This window comes from Mus musculus, chromosome 12, assembly GCF_000001635.26.
Source record: "Mus musculus strain C57BL/6J chromosome 12, GRCm38.p6 C57BL/6J".
Lineage (NCBI taxonomy): Eukaryota > Metazoa > Chordata > Mammalia > Rodentia > Muridae > Mus > Mus musculus.
Genome location: NC_000078.6, coordinates 65,036,334 through 65,048,434, shown reverse-complemented (window position 1 = coordinate 65,048,434; position 12,101 = coordinate 65,036,334). Strand labels below are relative to the sequence as shown.

At 38.3% G+C, this 12,101-nt stretch overlaps 1 protein-coding gene across 6 annotated transcripts in view; it reads right to left on the bottom strand.

Moving 5' to 3' along the window:
* The window catches only part of Prpf39 (pre-mRNA processing factor 39), a 27,053-nt gene extending 14,952 nt beyond the window's left edge, over positions 1 to 12,101 (bottom strand). For 4 of the 6 annotated variants that reach the window (XR_001780462.2, XR_003950061.1, NM_177806.3 and 1 more), the window contains exons 1-5: positions 11,967 to 12,101; positions 5,628 to 5,974; positions 5,078 to 5,203; positions 4,311 to 4,429; positions 155 to 322 (exon numbers count right to left, since the gene is read on the bottom strand). Coding sequence is in view for 4 of the 6 variants with exons in the window: in NM_177806.3 (NP_808474.2) it covers positions 155 to 322; positions 4,311 to 4,429; positions 5,078 to 5,203; positions 5,628 to 5,945 (731 nt within the window). In the remaining 2 variants the exon portion in view is untranslated. Of the gene's footprint in view, positions 1 to 154; positions 323 to 4,310; positions 4,430 to 4,557; positions 4,721 to 4,823; positions 4,893 to 5,077; positions 5,204 to 5,627; positions 5,975 to 11,966 lie in introns of all 6 variants that reach the window. The other 2 variants (NM_001374213.1, NM_001374212.1) reach the window with 2 other exon arrangements.

Genomic DNA, 12,101 nt, shown 5'->3' with positions numbered 1-12,101 from the left:
ATACAAGGAAAATATAAAAATTAAGACATAAAATTTGATTCTCTGGAAAGTTTAATCTAATAAAATCTCATCTAACATATTGAAAAAAAATTTAATAATTAATATTGACAATTAAGCACCTAGCAAAAGATATTTCAAAGATCTTTTAACCTACCTCTGAAAATGATGACTGTACAGCTGTGTTGGAATACCAAGAATACGATCGTATACAGCTGTAACTTCTCGCAGATTTCCCTGTTCATTCTCCCAGTTTATATACATTTCCCATAATTTGTCAGATCGAAAATCTGTTCCTGCAGCTAGAACAGCATGCTCAAAAGTTCTGAAAAATTAAATTGCTCATAAGTTATCTTTCCAAGTAAAATCACTTTAAAATATTTCTAAATTTAGAAAGTAATACTGAAATCAAAGTTATATTTAGTTGCTTCCTAGGCAAGCATGGATTAAAAAGTGGAATCATAGCAGAATTGATCAAAAGAATAAATAAAAACCCAAAGGGTAGTAAAGACGAGTGCAGTTTCTTTTCTATAGAATGTAAAACATTCACAATTCACAGAAGTAAGAGAAATATGTAAAGATTCCTTTAGTGCAGAGAACTGAAGAATTTGCAGACCTCAATCAAGGAATATGCCAGCAAAAATGACTCTAAGGGACTCAAACTGTCATATAAGCTAATGAGAATATACTTTTGTCAAAAGCACCTTTTAATTATAATAGTTATTGTGGAAGCAAATGTTTTAAGATATTATCTAATTTCAAGAGATATGTTCCATCAGTAGATTTGATATTTAATAAACAAAACTTCAGGAATGGAGAGATGGCTCAGCAAGTTAAGTGCTAACTCATAAATGTGAGAATAGGGACTTAAATTCCCAGAATTCTTGTAAATACTAAGTGATGGGCATGGTGGCCTGCTGGCATTAGGAAAGGAGGGAGACAAGGGATCCCCAGAGCACACTAGCTGGCTTGAACAACCCAAATGGCAAGCTCTGGGTTCAACTTTAGTGAATAAGGTACTGACTGAGGAAAATACCTGAAAAGTTAACTCTGGGACTCCACACACATACACCCACACACAAGTGAACTCTCACTCACTACATAATAACTAAAACAAAACAAAAATCCATCTTTCTAGTACAGTTTCAAAACAAGCTCCTCAAATATCAATCACAGGTCAACAAATTAGCCCAACAAGTCACATCACTTGCCAGAAAGCCTGAGGGCCTAAATTCATCCCCCCAGACTCACATGGTAGAAGAGAACTGACCTGTAGTCACAAGTTTACTGATCTGTAGCATATGTTTCTCCCTATATATATTTTAAAATGTTACAAAAATTTGAGTTAAACAAACAACCTCCTCCTAAAAAAACAAGGGTCTCTTACCCAAACAGACCACACTTCCAAAATTATCTTACAATTTTAATATAATCAAAAAAGTTCTAATTTAGGAAAATCAGGAATTCAAATTTGATTTTTATATACTATTAAATACTATAAGTATTTTTATAAAAGGGTAATGAGTTAAGCATTTTCCTGAAAATATCATAAGAAAGGCATTATAGTTTCCTGGGTACCTGGTAGAGATACGGCACATGTACATATACACAGGTAAGCATTCATTCACACAAAGTAAAATAATAAATCTTAAAAAAAAAAATAGTGCCTAAGAGGAAACAGGAAAAAAAGGTGTAATAATTTAATGAACACAAAGAGGACATTTTCAATCAACATACAAAGACTAAACTATTTAACACAGGAAGGATTAACGTGCACAGACTGCCCTTCTAGAGAACCCAGAAACTCAGCACCCACAAGGTGGCCCAGTCATCTCTAACTCTAGTTGGATCTGGGATCCAACACTGTTTTATGGCCTTCACAGACACCAGGCACTCACATGTTACATAGACATACATGCAGGCAAGACACCCACATCCATTAAATAATTTTTTTAATTAAAAATACAGTATTTATACATTCTTGGCGAGAGATACACAAAACATAGGATCCAATGACTTAATATTTAAAGAGAGGTCTCATTATGTAGTCCTGGAATTCACTGTACAGACCAGGCCTACTCCAAATTGACAGGGATCTATCTGCCCATACTTCCAGAGTACCAGGATTACAGTTACCTGGTATCATGGCTGGCAAGACTCAATATTTTGATACATTAAGGAAAAAAAACTATAATAAAAAGTCACTAAACAAAGTTCATTTGCTTTTATTTTTAAATATTTTTGTTTGTGTGTGTATGTATGACTATATGAATATATGAGATCAGACTGGAACACTGGATGTCCTGGATTTGGATTTACAGGTAGTTGTAAATCCAAGCACCTGATGTGAGTACTGGAAACTGAACTTGGGTCTTCTCCAATTGTGAATGGTAATTCACAAAACAAAGTTTAAAGACACAGGAGTACTGGAAGAAATGTTTACTATAGGAAGATAAAGTGTCCAAATGTGAGCGTGCATGCACATGCATGTTTGTATATATATAAAGATGTTACTACTCTGGACCAATCTCAGTGAATCTAGAGAATTACCAGAAACCAAGAAAAGTTGGTGAAAGAAACACAGTAAGAAAGAATGGCTAGATGACTCTAACTCGGGCCAGCTGGGAGACTTCAGAACTTAGGTTTACATTCACCAGGTCTCCTCTCTGAAGAAATTGCTCACTGTAAGCCTTAGACCAACAATATGATTTCTCCAACAAAAACCTAAATGGTTTTAAAATATTTTTTCTTTTTCAAGGATCCTCTATGAAGAGGCTATTAACTATATACTTCTATAAGTAGGTATAAAGAAAGAAAAAGTATCTAACAAACTCCTATAAACAAAATCTGAAATCTAGAAGTAAGGAAAAGACATTTCCTAGAACCATGGTGAATGAGATAATAGCATTGAGGACATACTGCAGAACAGAAACAGCTACAAGAGGGAGAAGGGGGAAAAGGTAAGATTTACAGATTATCAACAGGCCTGTTGGGAAAGCTATATGAACAGCCTTTTTATTACACAAATGAGAAACATGGTTAAGTGAGAAGAAATTAAGCCCAGGGAAAATAGACTGCTGAAGATGACGATGATGAAAAATACTATAGATTCAAAATGACTAAAATACATACAATTAACATTTACTGAAGCCTAACATATAGTTATACTACAAGGAAATGGGAAAACCTGGTAGAGACATATATTCTTAATAAAACTCATAAATAGACTAATTCCTATTAGTGGTAGAATATACTTAGCCATGGATTCAATATCAAGCACACAAATTCATATAATAAAATGATAAATCAGGACACACTATGATTTATTTTTTATGTGTAGGTATTTATGTATAGGTATGCATGCCTGGTGCCAGGGTCTAGAAAAGGGCTTTGGATTACCTGGAAATGTAGTTACAGATGTTTGCAAGCTATCACACAGGAGTTGGAAACCAAATCCAGTTTGTCTGAAAGAGCAGTAAGTGCTTTTAACTGCTGAGACATCTTTTCAACCCTAATATATCCATATTTAAAGAAAGATAGCACAGGTGGAAACAAGTGAAAAAGCCAAGAAAAAGTGACTACTTTCATACTTTTGTAGAAGTTTAAAATCGATACTATCTTGGAGGAACATTTGCAAAATGCCTTTACAGACATGTTTATGTCACAAAAATATATGTTCAGAGACATTTTTTGTAAAACTATGTCCCATAAGTAAAGTTTGGTAAATAAAATACAGGGCTTTCACACTGTTTCTTTCAAGTTAAAAATATGGGTGGGAAAAATTCTAAAGCATCCCATTAAAAAATAAGTTGAAGACCAGTATGTAAAACACACACAAATATGTACACTATATAATATCTGGAGGCACAGACATTAAGACATTAACCACAGGCCTGGAGAGATGGCTCAGCATTTAAAGCCACCTGCTGCTTTTCCAGAGGATCTGGGTTCCCAGCACCCACCTCGAAGCCCACAACTGTCTGTGACTTCAGTTCCAGGGGATCCTCTTCTGGCCCTCCCAGCACACCAGGCACACAGGTGACATGCAAAACTAAGATGGGGTGGAGGTGGGGGGACATTAACCACAAGTGAGTAAGATGTAACTTAGAGACATAAGAGGTGTGTGCATGGAAAAAAGGAAGACTGCATGTCTTAAGTAATCACACATAAGTTTATTTCATGTACCATTTTTTAAAATAGGGATGAAGCAAATAAATATTAACTTCCAGTTTAGCATTCACAAATAGTTCTCTTATCAATACCTACATACTTATATGTCTTAAAATACATTAAGTGTCAAATATGTAACATACCCTCTTATTGTAGTGTTTGTCTCCTGATCACCAGGGTCCAATGTTTCTTTCAAGAAGTTTATATAATGTATCCAAAGATCAACACTAAGAGGTATTGCCTGAAGCCCCCGTCGATAAACCTAAGAAGAAAACAATAAACTGTACCTCAAATATTTAATTGTTTATTAAAAGAGAGGCAACACTGTGTTATCCGGTGAACCTTAGAAATACTAATTACTGGAATTTTGTTTAAATAATCTACCATTACCATTTGGGTGGAGGTTGGATAGAACATGGCAATGTTCTGATCCCCACGTGCAGAGTCTTGATCTTCAAAGCGCAGCAGTCCCTGCATTCTGACCGGGTTGTGTGGGCAGGCTTTGGGTTACAGACCATAGGGCACAGACCCATTAGAGCATCAATGACAGCGTCTGACCAAAAATGCAATAAGACGTAGCAAATGTGACTAGCAAACCAACTCTATTGTTTGGAAAATGAGAAATAAATGTACGTGAGAGAAAAGCCCTGCCCTACTTGTTAAGCTGCAGTGTAATACAGAGGCTTGCACTGCAAAGCTTGACAAACTGTAGAGGGTTAACGCACCTGCCAACAAAGAGAGAAAATATTAGCTACAAATGCCACAAGAGTGACAAATGCAAATAAAATACCCTATAAAAAATGTTTCACCATAAATGGTAGGTACTGCCAGCCAGAAAAAAAGAGTCTGTTTTGTTATTAATTGGCTTACAGTACCTAACAGAGAAAACTGTATTCATTGATGTACGCACCTCATCTGATTGTTTAATGTTGTCATGTCGCTTTTCAAGGTCTGCATACTTTTTCCAGTAACCATAGCAATACGGGTAGTGTACGAAAAATTTGTCAAATGCTTTCCTGGCAGCCATCAAATGATTCTGATGAAAATAAAACAATGTGTTAGATCTTAGAAATTTTTCTCAGAGAAAGAATAAATACCAGCTTTGTCAAATAGCACAGTAACCTGCCCTTCCCTGGAGCTGAGGATCAAACCCAGGCTCTCACTGGTACCAGGCCAGTGTGTTCCACCTCACCGAACCGCACCCCACATGCCCAAGGTAACTGTCACCAACTTTAAATAACTTTCATACAAACTTCAATTACTACATAATATTCAGCATCGTGTCCCCAGACTCTCCAAAATTAATGATATGTAACTTTCAAAACTAAAATATATGCTTCTAGTATTACTAATCTGAAGATTATTTGAGAGAGTAACCTTAATGACAAACAGAAAGGCTTAAATTGATACTACTGGATTATTCTGTAATTCTCACATACACCATTTAAAGAGTTACTAACCTCCTGTTCTACATACTGAAGCAAATATACCCAGCCTGTAAAATCCTGAGGATTCATTTCTACTGTTTTCCAAAATTTTTCAAACTCTGGAGGGAAGTCTCCTTCTGCTTCTGTCACTGGAAGGTTCACAGCATTTGCCATTTCATTTTCTTCTGTAGATGCATGTGCGCTGGGAGAGGCATCAGGCGACTGCTCCATCTCCGTAACGTTCATAATCTCAGTACTAAAATCTGGATGCTCTACTACTGCTACCTCTGAACTGTTGCCTGTGCTGCCATTATCAGAGTTCCTGTACTCTTCCATGTGGGAGTTTTGCATAGCTATTTATTTGGTCTTCAGTTAATGATCTGCAGGAAAAAAAAAAACCACACACACACACACAAAAAGAAGGTTTCCAAATGCTAGTGAACTTATTTGTCATGACCAAACATCCTTTTCTTTAGATTTGTTTTGTTTTGTTTAATGTGCCTGTAGGCATTATGTATGTATGTATGCATGTCTAGTCCCCAAGGTCAGAAATCAATGCTGGATCCCCTAAAACTAGAATTACAAACAGTTGTGAGTGACCAAGGGGAGGTCAGGAACTGAATCTGGATCTTCTGTGAGAGCAGCAAGTGCTCTCAAAACAATGACCCATCTCTCCAGCTCCACATTTTGTTTTTCTGTTTTTGGTTTTTGAAGACAGGGTTTCTCTGTGTAGCCCTGGCTGTCCTGGAACTCGCTGTGTAGACCAGGCTGGCCTCGAACTCAGAAATCCGCCTGCCTCTGCCTCCCGAGGGCTGGGATTAAAGGTGTGCGCACCACGCCCGGCGATAGCAGAAATTCTATTGATAATAACTATCAATCCTCTTGTCTTAGTCTTCTGAGTACTTGGTATTGCAAGTATGTACCACAAGATCCAACACATCTGATAATATTTCAGGTGTGCCTAAACTTGATATTGTAACATACCATTATCAGCTACAAAGATAATGCTTTGGAACTCTGGAAATGAATTAACACCTACCTATTCACAAATATAAATCAAACAATGTTTTGAGAAAATCTATTATTTTGTGTTAGGTTGTATTCGTAGCTATCCCTAGACATATATGGTCCTAGAGACCATAGTCTGACACTTAGAAGAAATTTATTCACTCTCATTATATCTGCTTACGTGATATAAACCTGTGGGCCTCGACCCCTTTAGGCAGGTCAAATGGCCCCTTTACAAGGGTCACCTAGCACAAACCACAGATATTTATATTACAATTCCTAATAGTAGCAAAAATAGTTACTATGACTAGGGGGTCACCATAATATGAGAAACTGTATTAAATGGTCATAGAATTAGGAGGGTTGACAACCACTGAGTTAGAGACTTGCAATAATCACTTAATTTTCTTGGCTAACCCCTACAGGCTATTCCATAGACAGAAGTTGTTTAAAGAAATGTTCACATTCAACCAGGAATAAAATGACATACACTAGTCAATACTGTACTTTTTAAATCAGAAAAGCAAAAACTTCCCAGAATACTACATCATTTATAGCTTAATCCCTTAAATGGAATTAGGTACACTGCAACTTTAAACTAAGTACTTTATTAGTAAATACAACATAAAAGGGAGAGTAGATAGGTAACTACTACTATCAGCTATCACACAACTTCCTAAGACATAATGAACATAACCCCAGATCTATGTTTTTCATTTTGATCCAAAAGTTCTAGTCAATATTTGACCGTATTTTCACACTGGTATGTGTGCCTAAGTGTATGTATGTGCACCATACATATGAAGGTGTCTGAGACCAGAGAGGGCACTGATTATCCTGCAACTTCAGTTAGTCAACTGTGAGTTACTCACTACTCAACATGGGTACTATGAACCAAACTTCGGTCCTTTACAAGAGCAGCAAGCATTCTTAATCATCTCTCCACCCCATGTGAGTAACTTTTTCTCCCTTTGAATAAAGAAAATAGTTAAAGCACAATTTTATTGGCATGATTCTAAACTACAGGATCACTAAGGTGAGAAACAAGAAAATCTCTTTGAAATATCTTATTAATTGACTTTTCTGGGGCACTAAAACTTAAAAATGTCTCTATAAATTACAGCAAAACCTAGATTTCTACAAAAGCTGTCATTAAACTAGAAAAAGAAATGTAAAAAGTAGCAAGGTACCCAATTTTCTCTAAAAATAACCAAATTATATCACTTTCCCCTAGTCTAAGTAATTACAGATAAATTAAAACCACTACAGCATCCATATCAATTCTGCCAGGAAAATAATTTAGTACAAACTAATGCAATTTTAATAAATTGTATTGTTTAATTATGGGGAGGGGTTGTGCACATGTGAGTACAGGTGCCAGCAGAGTCCAGAAGACATCAGATTCCTTGAAACTGGAGTTGCAGGCGGTTGTGAGCCACCCAGCTTGGGTGCTGGAAACTGAACCATGTCTCTCCAGTCCCCCAAGTTACTCTAACACACTCTTTCTAATGTGTCAACTAACTACTATCAAACACTTTGCTCTCAACCACCAATAACTCAACTAAAGCAAATGGTACAAAATGCCTTTTAAAAGAAAGGACAAACAAGTATCCCAGTACTCAGACATTCTGAAGGCTCAGGAAGAAAGATCATAGATTCAAAGTTAAACTAAGATACATAGGTACTCCTTTAAAAAAAATAAAACAACAAGGCCATCAACAAAGTAAAACGACAACCTAGAATGGGATAAAAAATTAACTGTCCAATATCTAATAAGGACTTGATAGTCAATACAGCTCAACAACAAAATACCCAAACAGCCCAATCTAAAAATAGAAGATTCTTAAAAGTCTATCACGTTATTTATTCTTATGTATGTACTTCATTAATGTGAAGGTCAGATGACAGCTTTTAGAAGCTGTTTCTTTCATTTCCATATGGGTTCTGGGACAATTTAAACATCACTTCCTAAAAACTATTCCTACAACTTTTCAAATTAGATAGGTTACTGCCAATGATGAGCCTCCAGCACAGCTCTGTCCAGTTCTTTTGAGCACAAAGTTGCTCAACTTTGAAGGTTCCTACAAGATTACAAACCCCCCCACCCCCACCCCGGTGCTTTGAAACAGTGTTTCACTGAATATCCCTGGAGCTAACCTGGAACTTACCATGTAAACCAGCTGGCCTTGAATCTGGATGCCCTTGTCTCAACTTCCCCAGAACAGGGATTAAAGATGTGCACTACCATACACAGAAATGTAAGAGCTGTCTGGAATCCCAGCATACACAAAATTCACCAACTGATGAATAATGCTTGAGTCCTAAGTCACCCATACTAAAACATGGCATGCAATTTTGATAATGCAAGAGGCTTACAGAACTAGTCTTATACCTTGTTATAAGAATTATCTCCCTTTCTGGTTTTCAAAGGTGAGTCAGCAGTTAAGAATGCTTCCCTTGCTTTTCTTCCAAAGGATAAGTGGTTCAGTTCCCAGCATCCGTGCTGACTGGCTCCCAACCGCCTGTACCTGCAGCTTCAGTTGATACCCTTTTCTGGCCTCCAAGGTCACCAAAGTGCACAAATGCAGGCAAAATCTTTTAAAATGCTTTTCTTTCTTGGGCTGGAGAGATAGCTTAGCAGTTAAGAGCAAAGGCTTCTCTTTCAGAAAATGCAAATTTGGTTCCCAGCACTCACTAGGTAGCTTAGCACCACCTGTAACCCTAGTTTCCAGGGCACCTAACACCCTCCTCTGATTTTTTCAGGCACTAAGCCCAACTGTGGTAAACAATCATACAAGCAAAAATATTTATACACATAAGTATTAGAAAAAAATTATCTTCATTCACATTGCTATTGTAGTAATTGTCATGTATCCTGTACATTAACATTTTACTCAAACTAATGACTACTTCCAGCTAGCTTCTGACTTTTTAAAGTAGAAAAATAAAACCAGAAAACATCCAAGTCAGGCAGGTATGGTGTTACAAGCCTCCAATAAAAGCCCTTGGGAAACAAACTTGGGAAGAACAAGAGTTCTCAATACGCTGGACTACACAGGAAGGCCCTGACTGAAAGCATCCTCAACTGTAATCTCAGTAACCCGGTGACTAGCCTGGGTTACATACAGCCAGATGCAGCTACATAGAAGACAATGTATTGGGGCTGGAGAGATGCTCAGTTGTTTATAGCATCTCCTGTTCCCATGGGGTATTCCCCGGCAGCAATGCCATCCACACTTCCGACCTCCATACTCACCAGCGTTGACAATGCACCACACAGACACATACACACACAGAAGAAAAAGGGTTAAAAAAAAAAAAAAAAGCAGATACACACTTTATGGGCATGTGCTGAGATACACACACAATTCAAATAATAAATACAGCTTCTATTTTGGGTGCAGCAAAAAATAAAATGCACAATGCGGTATTATTGATGCAGATAAATAAATCTTACTATATCAAGAGATTTAGAGAGAAAGGAACTTTGTTTTGCTCAATGTTGTATTCCTAGGAACAGCTGAACAAATGACACCTCCAGTCCTACTTTACCTTTCTGAACGTACTCATTATACAGTTCTATTCCTCATCACTACTTCAGGAGCTCAGGACACTTTTCCCTTGTGACTCTTGCCAATATGCTATTCCTCGGATTAACAAAACTCTTCCTTTCCACAACTCCCCACATTAATGGATACTTATGCCATGACATCTTCTTATAAAATTTATCATAGGGATGGCAGGCTTAAATATATGAGGTAGGAAATTAAGTATGCATAACATCGAAACACAGTTCCTCCATCCTGAAAATTGCCATTTATTTTATCTGAGGTCTATTAAGTTAAACACTTGCCTAACAATCAGTATGCTGTTTTAAAAGTTAAAAGGAATTTTAGATGACTTAAACATGAAACTCATTAAATATGATGCACCTGAACTCTAATACTTTCTTTCCCTAATGCTTCCCATGCCTATGCCCATAAAGACATATAAAACACACTATATATCACTGAGCATTACCACAGACCAATTAAGTCATTCCTTAGCTAGCTAGCTGGTTTCCAATCCGGAATCACTCAGAGTCTCAGCCCCGATGAGTCACCTGCATCCCTAGGCTGTAAAAGGGGTTATTACAACAAGTGGTTTTGGCAACCGGTTTTTAGAGACTAAGTAGGATGTTCACAGACATCTTGTTTCCTCATTTTAAACAATTAGGTCCCAGAAATTGAACCTTGCTTATGTATTTACAATGTCTCCATAATCGTCAGAGATTATGTCTTACACAGAGCTCTTAACGCGTAACAGACAATTTTGCTCCTCTCTGAAAATAAAACTCTAACTTTTACAACGATGTTCAAATTTTTTGTTCCTCAATTCAACTTTAAGATACAAATAGCACTAAATATTGAGTCTTTTAAAAATTCTGGGGTCTGAGAGGCAGCTCAACAGTTAAAGACACTAGCTGCCAAGCCTCAAGGGACCACGGTACTCCTGTTCTCATGCACATGACACAGCTCCAGTGCGCATGAATAACACACGGAATAACAGTTTTTAACTCTAGAATGAGATTATAAACACGAGAAGAGTAAGGAATTTAACAGCTGTTGCTATTTTTCTCAAACGAACTATAAAAAAAAAAACTGCCATGGGTCCCGGCCTTAGCTTCCTATTCTTGTCTATGAATCCGTACAGTCCTAGCATTACCATTTCTACCAGCTGAAAATTTTAAAGTATTTCTGAAAACGTTAGATTAGCTTTCTAGTGTTAAGTTCGTGAACACCGGGCATCTGAATCTGCATAAAGCTACACCGTATTACTGCATCATTACTAATCTTACTACATTACTACTAATCCCTTAACATTGGGAATGCCGAATAGTATTTACTAACTTAAAGACCGCGCAGACTCCTGAGCACGAAAGGTTAAAAAAAAAAATCTATATAAGCAGATTGTTTTTTAAAAAAGACTCTACTAGGCTGTTTCCAAGTGTCCGCGTCGCCTCCCCTCCCCCCCTCCCCCCCAAAAAAAAAAAAACCCGCTTGCTTACGCTGCTGTGCAATGGGAAACGTTCTGGCCCTCGGCTCTAGAGAAGCAGGGGACTCAGCCTCAGCAGTTAGCAGCTTCGATAATCCAGGCTGAGGCTCCCGCCCCGCCGCACCCCTGAAGCGAGGCGCCGCTCAAGGTGCAGATCCCAGGCCTGCTCTTCCCAACAGGTGGGATTGGGAAGGAGACGCGCGCCCCGCGCCAGGCCTCGAGCCGGACAGGCGGGGGAGGCCGCGGCCCGGTGCGGCCTGAGGTGGCGCAGGCCCTTCCCGTCCCGGCGCCTCCCCTGCCGCCCGCCTCACGCCGTCCGCCCCCAGTTACCTCACTATGGATGCTGCTCGGTGCCATGAGCCGAAGCCTGGGCCAAGATCGCCAAAGGTGGGCCTGCCACCGCCTCGCTCCACGCAGCTACCGCAGCCACCACCACCAGCGCCGCCGCCGCCTCTTCGGGATCAC